The sequence below is a fragment of the Haemorhous mexicanus genome, chromosome 2, assembly GCF_027477595.1.
Source record: "Haemorhous mexicanus isolate bHaeMex1 chromosome 2, bHaeMex1.pri, whole genome shotgun sequence".
In the NCBI taxonomy this organism is placed as follows: Eukaryota; Metazoa; Chordata; class Aves; order Passeriformes; family Fringillidae; genus Haemorhous; species Haemorhous mexicanus.
This window is the reverse complement of record NC_082342.1, coordinates 114,615,121-114,629,800: the sequence shown is the minus strand read 5'-3', so window position 1 is coordinate 114,629,800 and position 14,680 is coordinate 114,615,121. Positions and strand designations below refer to the sequence as shown.

The 14,680-nt window shown below is 41.5% G+C and overlaps 1 protein-coding gene across 1 annotated transcript; it reads right to left on the bottom strand.

Annotated features, from left to right (window-relative positions):
- Nucleotides 1-2,169: 2,169 nt before the first annotated feature.
- Nucleotides 2,170-14,039, bottom strand: ATP6AP2 (ATPase H+ transporting accessory protein 2). Its single transcript, XM_059839987.1, has 9 exons — nt 13,888-14,039; nt 11,049-11,179; nt 8,836-8,958; nt 7,329-7,424; nt 6,999-7,136; nt 6,636-6,689; nt 5,141-5,290; nt 4,027-4,143; nt 2,170-3,249 (listed from the first exon to the last, which is right to left on the bottom strand). Exons 1-9 carry the CDS (start codon nt 13,964-13,966, stop codon nt 3,055-3,057), a joined length of 1,083 nt encoding a protein of 360 aa, XP_059695970.1. The 5' UTR covers nt 13,967-14,039; the 3' UTR covers nt 2,170-3,054.
- Nucleotides 14,040-14,680: the final 641 nt, after the last annotated feature.

Genomic DNA, 14,680 nt, shown 5'->3' with positions numbered 1-14,680 from the left:
TTTTTAGATATAACATTTACACATTTCAGATCTGCTTTAGGCTTCCCTTGCCTGTGTGGTGCTACAGCTGCAAGAACTCTGAAAGTTGCCATTCCTGCCACAGAGAAGTCTGGAAAGTTGATGCAGGCACAAAGGCTGATTATACCTCCCTCTGCCAGGTTTAGACTTTGGGGCATTATCTAGAAAAAGCAGCATACTGACTCTTCAAAGAACCCTTTATTTTTATGGCTTATTTTCTCTTTTAAACCTAAGTATCAAAAGCAACACTCAGTCTTCAATTCTGACTCAGGATTCTCTCCTTCTTCAGAGATTTCAGTGCTTCTTGAGAACAGCTTAGGTACACCCCGAGCCAAAGAGTGGACAACATAACACCAAGGTCTGAAGAAGACCCAACCAAATACACATCACCCTTTGTGCCAGAGGCCAAGCTCCCAAAGAAAAACTCTCTTTGGTGATCAGATCACTACTCCTGCAGCAGTTGCAGCCTAAATCCCCCTGACAGCACTCTGTGGAGCCTGTCCCAGCCTGGAGAAAGCTGTTTGCTGCCAGATATTGCAAAACAACCATCCTTCCCTTCTCACTTTGGGCACACAGGATCCCAATACCAGCTGTTATTTTTCTTGCATCCCCTTCCTGCCTTGGCTTCTCCCTGTTGCCTTCCTTCCTTCACCTGACAGTTTCACTGCTTTCATCATAGTTCTGTGCACAAAACCTATGATTTCTGCCATATCACATAAATATTTTTACAATTTATATTCTTGGGGTGATTTAAATTTAAAGAGAACAGTCAAGAGCAGGTCTGGTACTGTTGATGGCACTTTCATTCTAATTAACTTAATTCAAAGTATGAAAAGGCTATTCCTGTAATTGCCTTTGATTAGCAGTTTTGGACCAATATTGTTGTATAATAAAGTGTGTCTGGCTTTCCTAATTCAAACTGAAGTACAGGGGCTCTGGAGTGGTTCAAAATGCAGCCTGTGCTGCACAAAGCATTTGGTATTTAAGACAAAGCACACATGACAGTGCTCTAAAGCACCTTTAGTACCAGCGGGAGGCCTACAGCCATGAGAAGGAACAAATGTGTTACTAACAGGAGAAGTGGGAATTGCAATTCACCCTTCAAAGGAGTCTAAGACCAGCTTTAAAAAGTAAAATTAGAGCCTACAGCAGCAGCTGGGAGAGAGCTGACATGCAGAGACCATCTCAATGGCAGGTCCTGCATTTAAACAAATTCTACACTGCCAACTTGACACTGACTAAAATACAACTGTTGAATACTTACCATGAATTACACAGTCCCTTAAACAACCAGCTCCTGTAAAACTGTGTACCAGTATCTGAAGTGGACTGCTAATCTGATCAAACCTCTGAATCCACTGTTAGAGATGACAGAATTGTTATTTAGATACTGTATTAGCAATAAATCTAATCATAATCATTGACATAATCACTGTGTCCTACTTCTCACACCTGGCTGAGAGCCTTCCCTTGACTACTCTGTCATGGTGTGTTACAGAATGTTCAGTAATTACATTCCTGTCAGAGAAACTGCCAGTGCAACTCTTCCTTTCCATCTACTGGTATCAATCATCCAGATTAACTTTAAATGCCATTAAAAGTAATTTCAAGTGATTGCAGCATATACTGAACTGGATTTCTTGGACTCAGGTAAACCTGCAATTTGCTCATTTCAACCTGAATCACTGTCCAGGATCTCCAAGACATGAACAATTTCAATACCCCCAGTTCAGACATTCCCAGTAAATGAGACTGATTCAGAGAGAACATCTTTTCTGGAAGTGGAACAATCATCTCCTAATGGCAGGGAAAGTTTAGCACATTAGAGGGCAAGATGATAAAAAAAGTAGTTTCCATTCATGCCACTCTAAGACTGGAAGATCTCCTTTTACCACAAGAGCAAATGAGTTTCGAAGAAGGAGGCCGTTCTAAAAAAGACCCAAGCCAGAGATCAATCACTTGTTTTAACTACACTCACTGTCTGGTTTAGGAAAATCCACACAAGACTATTTTTCTTTTGAAGGACAATTTAAACTAAACTGCTGCAGCCTTAGGGACATTGTCACACATCAGATGCTGCCACACCTGTGCTGGTCAGCTGAACAAATCCTAAACAGAGGTAACCACACCTACAAAGCCAGAAGGAATAAATGCATTCCAGAACAACTGTTCTTTGTTTTATTGAATGGTTGAAGCAGGACTATAATCCAGGTATACTTAGATCAAGTGTTGGTCCACTCTTATCATCAAAAAGAACTTTTAATAATAATAACATCAACACAAATGGAAGGAACATGAAGCATCATAACAGGAACTCTCAACTGTATGTGACATTAGACCATGACCAGACTGGTGCTACTTCAGGATTTGCAGACTGCACTGTACAGACCAGCCACACCAGTGTTAGTCACCTCCCAACCACTGAAGTCCTGGGGAAAGGATCCTTCTGTGTACAGCTCACCTCTGAGCCATCAACATGAGATCAAAATGCCATTTATGCTATTACAGTCCTAGGCTGATAGAAGTACTTCTATATTTAGTATTTTACTGAAGAATATTTACTATCCTCTCTGAAGTTACATATAATCATTATAAATATTTACATCAAACATTTACAGCTGGTTCATAATATACAACACAACAATTTAGCTATAATTTTTGATCTTCCAGTGCAAAAGTTTCAAACAATATGTTGCTATCATAATTTCAGTTTATCTGGTTTGCACAAGCAGAGGCAGTACAGGGCATTTCAAAAACTCATGTTACAAGATTAAAAAAATGGAATGATGTCACTTTAATGACTATTACTCCAGGGAGTGTTGTTTTGGTTTTTTTAACAAGCAGATTTCAATTTCTAAATTCCATCTGGTGCTACTACTAACATTTAAAATAGTCTTGAAAGAGGGAAAAAATACTTAGAAATAAATACACCTTTAAAAAACTCCCACAATTAACCATGTCAGAACATTTGTTTTCCACACAGGCTAAAGGACACCACGCTCTTCATCATCTTCCTGCGCTGAAATACGGTGCAGTTCAATCCATTCTTATCTTCTGATTTGTCATCCTATAAATAATGCTGTCATAGCCAGGATCCATGTTCCAGAGGTTGTAGGAGATAACTATCACAGCTAAAGCAAGACCTATCATCATCCACAGAACAATGTTGAAGATTACAGAGTAGTCGTAGTTATATGGATAGGCAAGGTTATATGGATTTTCATTTTTACTCTGCAATAAAGAAAATATTTATTAATTTAAAGTGAGCTTGCACACCAAGCATCTTGACTCCATCCAAAGTCTGAGCAAGCTAAATAAGAGAGATGCACTTTTGTCTAGACAAATCTGATGCAAGGGCACAGAATGCAAAAACGTGATTAGGTGAGTGGCATCAGTGGAATCCAAAAGAAGAATGTGACAGGAAAATGAAATCCAAAGTCCTGAACCTGGGGCAGAACAACCCAGGTGACAGCACAGGCTGGGCACTGAGCAGCTGGGCAGCTGCAGAGAGGGACTGGAGCTCCTGGAGGACAAGGGGAATAGGAGGCAGCAGTGCCTCTGGAATGACACAGGACCAAGGAAAAGATGTTTTCCTACAGCTGGGAGGACTTGCCTGCACTGGGGAGAGTGCAACACAGAAAGGCAAGTTCTTACAAGGCATAAGGGAAAGAGTTTTCACCATGAAAGTGGTTAATGCTTTGGAGCAAGAGAGGCTGTGGGACTTCCAGGGATGGACTTTCCAAGAACTTGGCCGGACAAGAACCTGAACAACTTGATCTAGCTTCTAAATTAGTCCTGCTTTGAGCAGTAGGTTGGACTGGATGACCTCCAGAGGCCTCCTCAGGTGAAGTTACTGAATGACAAAGTGAAGAGCAAGACAAGTAACTAAGCTGCACCCACACCTAAGCCATAGTATTTTAGTCCTTAAAAAGGAGTTAATCTCAGGTGAACTGATACACTTTGGATCACTTTTAATAAATGAGATGTAGAAAAATGTGGCTCTACTACCTGTGAAGCCTGGAGAATTGAGCGAGTCTTCCTTGAGAGGGGAGAGTTAAACTCCTTCACAGCCACCACTTCTACTACTGCATTCCCACCATACAGATTAAACATCTCATCTGCAAACTGGAAAAGAAAAGGTGGTTTAATTCAAAGCCTAGACTGTAGCCAGGAATTAAGCAGAGTTTTGTTAGCAAGACGTAGTAAAATAAAAGATGTCAGCTTCAGGAATAATTATGGAAATCTATAAAAGTTTATACTATTTTAGAATTTCACTAAGTGTCAGACTTCCCCTGGTTTCCAAGGCCCTTCCAAACCCCCAGTCACTGTTCAGCAGACTGTGGCTTATGCCTGCTTTCTGGCCTCAAACTTACTCTGTTATCTCTTTCACAAAAGGCCCATCCCCACATCATTCCTAATTGTGTGTCTGTCAGTTCCAACAAAATATTCAGGTTCTCAAACTCCCACTGGGAAACTATGAACCTGAATATTTTAATCAAATGCTAAAATGTCTAATATTTAAATATATTTGCTTAAGGTCAAAGAGGCCAAAGAGCAATGCTTAGAGAAGACAAGCACTTGGCTTAACAAATTGATGGTTTTGAATTTTTCATCACACTTTGGAAGCTCTCAAAAGTGACTGATCTTAATAAAAATTTAACTAATGATTATGTAATGAAGAATTACTTTCTTGAGCACACTGATGGATGAACAGCAGTTATTTTAAAGTCTTAGAAATTTACATTTACATAGCTTTGTGGGCAAGGGTAAACTAACCACTGAATCTTGGGATAATGATATTTCCTGATTTCCAAGAGCCTCTTTTTGTGAGACATTCTGGTGCTTTCAAATGCAAGGTGTTTGTTTAAGAAATACAAACATATCAAGTCCTATTGATACAAGGTTTCAATACACCCCTACTCCTTTATTCAAAATATCTAAACACATTGTAGAGAGGCAAATTGTAACATTCAATTTTATAACTAAACAACAGCATTTTAAAAACCAAACAAAATCAAGCATTAGGCAAACCAACACTAATGAAGTTACTTTCTTTGTAGTTAAAATAAAAATTATTTGCTTAGTATTACCATGAGTTTTGTTCATTAGGTAGACAATATACCTTTTGCAAAGAGTCTACAAGAATTTGAGAAGCATCCTTGAACTGCTGAGAGTCTTCCCCATATCGTTTCCCAATCTCTTCCAAACCAGAGAGTTCCAGGGAATAAAGGTCTGGAGAGTGATCTTTGGCTAAGTGCTTGTGTCGAGACAGCTTGGGCACAACATTGAGGGCAGAAAGAAATTAACTCATACACAGGTTACTTTAAAAACACATTGCACAAAGTCAATTTACTTGGACTAATCCTGTCTCACTTTTTACAGTCATATTCCATCATCAGGAAATGGAATTCTTGCCAACTTAACTAGAAGATGTCCATAATTGTTTCTTTTTTTAACTCTACAGCAGAAAGCAGATGATCATTATATAGCATCTGTTCCTAACATGAAGTTATATCAACATAATAGAGAGCTGTACTAAAAAGAAATAGAATACTTATTGACATCAGAATCTTTGTTCTGTAATTGCCATGAAAATAAAACTCAGAGAAAACAAAAATACATAACTACAAGACTTAGATGCTAGCAATTTCTTGTTCGAAGCTGGCCCTTGCAAAGTTCAGTAGGTTGCAACTTCTACCTTGTGTTGTCCATGCACAAAAGTAGTTTATTAAGAAGTATCATCCAATATTCAGAAAATCCAACTAATACAATCCAAATTATCTCAAAGGAGAGTAGTGACATTCTTGCATTTCTGCAGGTGAGAAGATGCAGCACTGATATTTGCCTGCACAAGACAACAGCCTCTGAAAACAAAGAATTTAATCCCATCTTCCCAACTACTTAAACTGCAGCATTTCTAGCCTGCAAAACAAAACCAAGTTGTTCTACCTCATTTTCTCAAGAGCACCATTGCTCTCCACTAGCCCTTTACCTAATATGAATTTTTGAGTTTCTTCACAATTTTTTCACTTCAGTAGTTAAGAGCTGCAGCTTAAAGGACACACATAAAAAACCAAACCAAAATGAAACAAAAAGACCCACACACCACTGACCCACTAAAACAAACCCTAAAACAGAGCAACAAGACAGCAGCTTCTTAGTAAAAAGATCCTCAGAATTAAAAGCTCACCCCTCCACTGGAGCATTTCTACCACCATCACTATTCATGGCAACAAAGTCACTCCAGTCATTTCAGACAAAGTGATATTCTGAAGTAAAATGGTGGACGGGGCAAAGAACATGTTCTTAACTACCACTATACTTCTCTTAGACACCAAAAAAAGCCCCAGCAAATTCTTCATTGAGTATTTCAGAATTGCCCCCCTTCTGACCAAACATAACATAGAAGAAAACCACAGGTGATTAAGGTTCTCATTCACAATTGCAGTGATGGGGCTGGTACAAATAGAATGCATTATTTCAGCTGATGGAACCAGCTGATGACACACTAGAATCATGTATCACTGGTTGCCATGTATCCGGCTATGGCTTCTATACTTTAAAGATCTCTGAAGTTTGTAACACAAGACAGGTGAAAATGTTTCAAAACACCTTACCAGGTTTGCAATATCATGTAGGACTTGAAGTTCTGACAGAAAAAGCAAGTCAACCTGAGGGAAGAGGCAGAGACAAGTATTTCCTTTGATGAAACCCAAGTTAGGGAAGCCTTGTTTTGTTGCAAATATTTTATAACAGTTGTCCGCTACAACATCAGAACATGCTAGAAGGAAATAACTCTTTCAATAAAGTTACTTAGAAAAAAATGTTTGAACTTAGTTAATTCAGTTAGGAAAAAATTAGGAGTGGGCTCCTAGGCAAAGAAAAGGGGAAGAAAAAGCAGGAAAGGAGAAAAGCACAAGCTAACTAAGAATATTAGAAAAAAAAGCCCATAGAAGTTCCCACTGATGAGTGTGCTTTACCTCGTTGTTCCTGCTGAGTGAGTTGAGAGGGAGGGAGCTGAGGATGGAGCTGTCCTGGAAGAGGCGGTTGCGCAGCTGGCGCAGGGTGACAGAGAGATCCTCAAACACGGCGTTGGCCTTGCCCACCATGTACACCCTCTGCAGGAACAGCCATGGTTACTGACAGCACAGCCTCCTGCTCAGTTCCTCCAGCCACACACTAACAACCAACCACCCTTGCAATCTCCAGTCCAGAATTTCATGTGATCAATTTGGTTTGCTCCAGCCACACAAATGGAAAGAGCATTCCCTATTTGGGACACGTGGAACCAGGAGTGAAGCAATACTCACCTCCTCACTGGGGGCCAGCTGCAGCACCACGGGCGTCTCCTCAGAAAACAGAGTATGGATGGCATTTGCAACACTGTCCAGACTGAAAGGAACAGCCTGGAAGACAAAGTCAGACTTCTGGGTTAAACAGGGGCCACTGATCCTAATTAAGAAAGAAAAATAAAGGGATGCACATTTCCAAAGTGATAATAAGTAATAAGAACCCATGTGCAAAACAAAACATCACCTGTGTATCTATGAACAGACATTTTATTTAAGTGGCAGATACAATATACACTGAAGAACTCCAAGGGACCATGACTGTGAACTAAGAGGATTATTTAGGCTTAGAGTATAGCCTTGTTTATCAGTAAAACAAGACCAACAAATATAGAACAATGCAAAAGGGAAACAATCTCACTGCAAATGGAAAGTTATGAACCACAAAAAACTGATGGGTGAAAATATACCAGCAGAAAGACCAACTGCTGAAACAGAAAAAGACACTTATAAAAAAACCTACTAAAATAGAAGAAATGCTAGCACAGTATAGTGCCATTACTGGCACACTAATAGAACTGTTAGTTTTCTAAACACTTAGTTGTGGGTTTTATTAAAAAAGACACAGAATGGCACAGTATAGTTCCATTACTGGCACACTAATAGAACTGTTAGTTTTTTAAACACTTAATTGTGGGTTTTATTAAAAAAAGACACAGAATGGCACATTTCCATTCACTACAAGTATCCTATGACAGAAGAGGCAACAGCATAGATTTAAACCCAGAAAATTTTAACACAAGAACAGAGTTTTTTACTCCAAGGGTGGTCAAATACTGGCAGAGGTAGCCCAGAGGTCATGGAGTCTCCATTTGTGGAGATGCTCATGTCCTGACTGAACTCAGTGCTGTCAGCCTGCTCTGGCTGATCCTGCTTGATCAGGCTGAGATGAGCTCCAGAGCTCCCTTCCAACCTAATGGATTCTCTGTTGCTGTAAGAAGCCTGAGAAGCCTTAGCAAAAATAGACAGTGATAGGTAAATGTAATGTGTGTTGTTTTCTTTTGATTCAATATAATGGGATGGAGTTTCTAAAGTGCTGTATTTCACAGTCAAGTACTTGAGGAAAACTCAAAAGACCACTTATAGAGCAATACAGTACATCAAAAAATCAACTCCATATAAAATGTTATCACACACTCAGCTGAAGCAAAAAGCTTAACAATTCTGATTTTAAAATATTAAGTTACCATGGGAAGAAGTGGATTGGTACAAACATTAAAATTAGCTGTCTTTCAAGCAGAGCATGTTGAACTGAACTCAACACAGGAAGCTCTGAGTGGTCTCAAGGGCCTTGTACCTTATACAGAATCCTGACCAGGTTATTGATCCAGGAGTTATGGGGATATGCAAACTTCAAGTGAAGCAGGAAATAAGTGAACATCAGGGACTACAGCAGAGAATCATGTACTTGTCATTAGACCACAGGAGTCCCAGGAATCAGGTGACAGTTCCAAACGTGGATACTCACATTCTCAATGGGGTAAGAAAACCCTTTCACAGGCAACTTGTCCACGCCCTTCACGGTCACCAGCACAGTGGCTTGGGGCCGGTGAAACAGATCACCCACGCCCAGCCCAGGCCAGGGGAGGTCCTAGCACAAAATAACAAAAAAAGTTGTATTTCACAGGCAAAGAGAAGAGTTCTTCCCAATTTTAAAGCAAAACAACTTATTATCCTGTTAATGCCTCTGTGCAGGACAGCCTATTGGAAATTTCATGGGGAAGTAAGTTAATACTACACTGCTTTCATTTTGAGTAACGCCTCCAGTCAACCATGAAGGAACTGTTAGTTTAAAAGCTGCCAGTAACTTCATAGCAAGGTCTACCCTAAGAAAACATTATATACAATGGATACATGAGGAATTATTTCCCATAATTAAATTATAAATACTTTAGTCTGTATTTAGTAAGTGAAGGCTGAACTTAATATTTCTTGTAGCTTACTACAATTACAAATCAGTCAGAGCATAATGGAGGCTACTGACTGGTTACTGGTTTATTCAGGCACAAAATGCAAATGCAGCTGTCTGGAATAAAGGCAAACAGATTTCCCAGATTTCCCCGTTTGTGTAAATGATGTAACTGCCTTTTTTTTTTTTTTTTTGAAAGTCAAGTTAATTGCATTTTAGAAAAATGTCATTGACATTATGATTTGTATCACCTCACAGAAACAATGGAAAAACCCTTTAAAGCATCATCAAGGACAAAAATGGGGTTTAGTTTTGTTTTCCTTTAACAAGGGAAGAATATTGAATGACTCTTTCTGAGAATTCCCAATGTAATGCACTAAGAATTACAAATTCTCTGGCCTTGCTGCACTGTCAGTTTATGTTCCTGGACTACAGCTTTGATGTGAGCAGCAAAAGAAGTGTCTGGGCTTTGCAGTATTCTCCTCACCAGGGCTGGAAGCTGCACACAGTGACCTCTGCCTTAGGGATAGCTTTCAGGAACTCTCAGTTCCAGGGCTGAACTGAATAATCATTCAAACACTTCCTTCCCTGCCTGCTTCTAGGATTTGAATTAATAGTAACAGAAATGTTTCTAAAGGATGCTACAGACCCATTGCAACAATTGAATCCCAAGCTGTGGCAAAGGCACTGAGTGAGTACTGGAACACTTTCTTACATGATACCCATGACTTATCCCTGGATGACCAGGATGCCAAATGGACAGAACAGGCCAAACTCCACTGTTTTTCTGGGTGTCTTTATATGCAACATACACAATGCCATTCAATATATTGGTTTTTCCAGATAAAATAATCAACATTTACTCCTTAGTCATACTACTAATACAAGTTTGTTACTAGTTTGTTGACAAAAAAAAGCAGAATTAATTGACAGCAATGTATTTTCAAATTCTAAAATACAGGCTAAGCAGCCTTGCATTCAAACCAGCCTTATCAAACCTCCTTCTTAGCTGATGTATGGAAGAAATGAGAGCTGGCTGCACTCTCCAGCACTGTAAGAATCCCTCAGGCTGCAGATTTCAGTATCTGGCTGCACACAGACACTGCCAAAGATATCTGGCTATTACACATTTATCTGCTGCTTCAACAGCCACTCATCATCTGCTGAAGCCCAGCAAAAAAATTCAGTAGGCAAGATGGAATCAATCCAAGTGCTCCTGTTCATGTGCCCCACTTTAAACATTGCTAAAGTTATATCTGAATACTTAATGTGGAGAAATACTACCACAAATCATGTTTCCAAGGCTTTGGATTATTTCCTAAGTAACCAACATGTTCTAAAGAGTTAGAACTCAGCAGACAACTTGCTGACCTGACAAAAAACCTGCCTTGCCAAGCCATTTCTCAGTCTTCAGATTACTCAGGAGCAGAGCCCTACAGAGAGCTTGTGTGCAAGAAGTGACAGTGGTCCCACAGATTATCAGTTTGTGACCATGGATGGGGGGATACAGCACACAGCTACATCTTAGAGGAACTGAGGAGCAGCCTCTGCAGGCTTCCTTTTACAGCTGGTGACTCAAATTAGCCAGCTAGCACAGCTTCTGGCCGCTCACATGACCCACACAGCTCTGTCCTGGAAGCCACCTCTGTCAAGTCATGCATCCTTCAAGACAAAGAGGGCAGTATTTTATGTATTCCAGCACATGACAGAAGTGTCATGAGTGAGCAGGTCTGTAGCTTAGAGGCATTTCCCAATCAAGACCTGGAACATACTTCTTCAACAGAAAAGCCCATGGTGAGTGCAGCAACGTCTGGGATCCGCTCGCCCGGGATCGGCCAACTCCCGTCTCGGAAAGCAACTGACTGGGGGGATCGTAAGATGCTGAACTCACCCCCACACACACCTAAAAACAGACAGAAAGAGCTGTCAGAGCTCCTGCAATAACAGGGAAAAGACCATATTTGAGCTTTTATTCCTTCTTCCTCCCTCCCATGCCTATCAGTTTATGGAAAGCCAGGAATGAGAATTCAACATTTTAATGCTCTGGAATACAAAAGAAGGTTTCTATACAGCAATGACTAAGAATGAAGAGATCCATATTAACAAAAGCAGGACAATTATTGCAACAACAGCACAGCTACAAGCAGTCTCACAGTTCAGACCTGGTAAAGTGAACTCTCAATGGAGCCAGGCAGACTCCAAAATCCTGTTAAGTTCACAAAGCACCAACACAGCTCTGTTTGCTTCCAGGACTGCTTGGCACAACACCTCTGTTCATGCAGGCAACAGCCAGAGCCACTGAGCCCACAGCCAGGAAGTCAGTGGAATTTGTCAGTGCTGGCTTAAACCAGGCAGAGCCAGGACAACCTGGCTCCTGCAGAATAGCTCTGGTGTCCCTGCTCTGCCTCCTCCACCTCATGACACTGTGAGATGTTTGTCTTCCCTGGATGCAGCTGAACCTGAGCTGATTGTGTGGAGCCACAATCTGCAACACTGGGTTTTTGCTCCTCTGGGATCCTCCTTCACTTTCTTCCCCATTACCTTGAAAAGCAAAGTTGACTAAAAGCATATTTCTAAACAGTTTTGTGATGACAGTAATTTACTGCATAATAAAGTCAGAAAGGACTCCACAGAAATAAAAGAAGGGCTTGTTTCAACCTGGCTTCCTATCTTAAAGTCACTTAGGCACAGCTGCAATACTGTGTACACCAAAATTTATCTAAATCAATTTTGAAACTTGTTTGGGGTATATAAGCAGTAACATGCACAATGCAAAATTTCAGGCATATGCTCCCCAATGAGCAATCTGAGTAGGCTGCCACCAGAAAACTGATTGATACAAGAAAATCAAGTAATAGAGTAATAACTATTTGCAGGCCTGTATGTTCAACTTCTAATTATACAATGAATTTGACTGCATACCTCAAAATTACATGAATAAGGTAACTGAAAAAAATAGAAGTATTTACTCATATGATCACTGAAAATTGGTTACCAATCCAAGCAGTGATATACAACAGTTTTCCAGGGCATCTGCAAATCTAAAGGCTATCTATTTACACAAACAGTGCAACAGTAAAGTGATGTGTTGAGCAGCTAAAAATTTCCCTAATATTAATTTAACTAATGTGACCTTGAAGATGCTGTTCCAAAGCCTGGCTCATGATCATGCATACAGATGTTGACAGTAAATCTGAGCTATGTTATGATAAACACACCAAAGGACAAAGTTCTGAGGTGCAGGCTGGGGAGGGGGGCAAAAGGAAGGAAAGAGGCCAAGCTCAGTGATATTCATGGAGCAGATTCAAGAATTTATTTAAATTGATGTGTTCCTTAGGCGGTCTGCTACCAATTTTAATGGTGGATCAACTCACATTTTGAAGGGCAGAAATGTTTCCAGACCAATTTCTTTAAGTAAGAATTTACAAAATGCTTACAAATCCATAGGATTTCACATGGTGCTCTCCACAGGGCTGTTACACAGTCACATTATTTAGGGCAAACTGGCTTACCTAGGGCAGGATTGCTCAGATGGATGGAATCAGAGCATTAACCCTTCACAACTGAATTTCCCTCACTGGACGTGTACAAGATTACAACGAGTAAAACTAAATTTGAAGTTGGGAACATCAGCACATTCCCTCCAATTGCCTATGGAATAGTAAACTTAATTCCTATCCTTCCAAAGCTGTACTTCAGGATCTCAAAAGCCTTTGTGAATGTTTAGGAACATTGAATGGGAAATATTTACAGGGCCTGGAAGTGCCATCATGAGCCTGACTCACAGCAGGTAACAGAGAGGCTACAGTGACCACAAAAACAGCTCAGTAAAATGTGAAAATTCATGCAAAATAACAAAATTATGTGTGTCTATCACAGAATCATCAGAGCTGGAAGAGACCTATAAGACTATCAAGTACCACCATCAACCCAGCAGTGCCACAGTGACCCCTAAACCACTAAACCAGACCACCCAGTGCCAGGTCCAGAAGCCTCTTAAACACCTCCGGGGTTGGTGAGCCCATCACCTCCCTGGGCAACCTATTCCAATGGCTCACCCTGGCAGTGAAAAAATGTCTCTAATCTCTGATCCGAATCCCTCTGTCTCAGCTTATAGAACATTTATTAGAATATTAATTTAAACTGTACACAGTATAAATTAATTTAATAAAGTAACATACTACACATAATAATACATAGGCTTGATAAAAATAAACAATATATTATTTAAATTTATCTTATAATTTTGTGATATAATTATAAAAATAATTTTCTATAACGAATTTACACAATAAAATTAGAGAAACTTATAATTTAATATAAACCAGCCCTGGGATTGAAAGGGACAGGATGAAAGGGTTCGAGCACCGTCTCTGGAGGTCGATGGGGGTGGGGGCAGGAGCTAGAGCACGGTGACAGCCCCCCGATGCCACCCCTCGGACCTGAACCTGGCACCCAGACACAGAGAGCCGCCCTCACCTTCCCCCCTCACCTTTCCCCTCCCCAGCACCGCGGCGCGGCCCCTTTCCCGCAATCTCCCCTGCAGCGGCCAGGCGGCCCTGCCCGCTCCCCGCGGCGCTCCCCCGCGCCGGGCCGTCCCCGCTCACCCACCGGCCACACAGGCCGCAGCCACCAGCGCTGCCAGCCCCAGGGCCCGGCTGGCTCCGCCGCGCCGCCCCATGTCCGCCATCAGCCGCCGACGGGCTGCGCCGCGGACAGACACCTGAACGCCCCGCCCACCACCTGACGGACAGCCCCCGCAGCCAATCGGCTAGAGGTATTCAAGATGGATGGGCGGGACTTGGCAGAGCTGTCCAATCGCCGGCGCAGCGCCGTCCTTGTCGCAGTTCTGAGCAGTCAGCTGTCCAGATGGGGCGGAGTCTTTGTTTGAGTGGCGTTCCCCCTTGACCAATCAAATGGCGAGAGATCCTGCACCATTTTCCTCCCCGCTCTGTAAACCCAGAGGGAGCGGTGAGGAGGCGGAGCCAACTGGCAGCCGATTCAGCCAATCGGAACGCGAGGGTAAGGGGGCTTGCTCCGCCCAAGCTCGTCAGGCTGACATCGGCGGGGCGGGACAAAGTTATGATTGACAGTCGAATGCACAATTCAGAGAGCAAAGCGCCGGCTCCACCCTCCCGGCCTCCGGGTAGAGAGGGCAGCCTTGGGTGTGGGGCCGTGAGGGGCTCCTTAGGGCCCTGTCGTCCTCGTCCTTCTCCTTATCTATGCCCCTATCTAATTTAGATAATATATTGTATATTTTTATAATGCATGTGTATAATTATGTGTAGTACGTTACTTTGTTAAACCGCTAGTGGTTTCTTCCTTAAATTTTGATGAGAACATCCTCAGTAACAAATTCAGTAACTGGCGCAGCCATGCTCATCTATCTCCCTTCAGCTGTCAG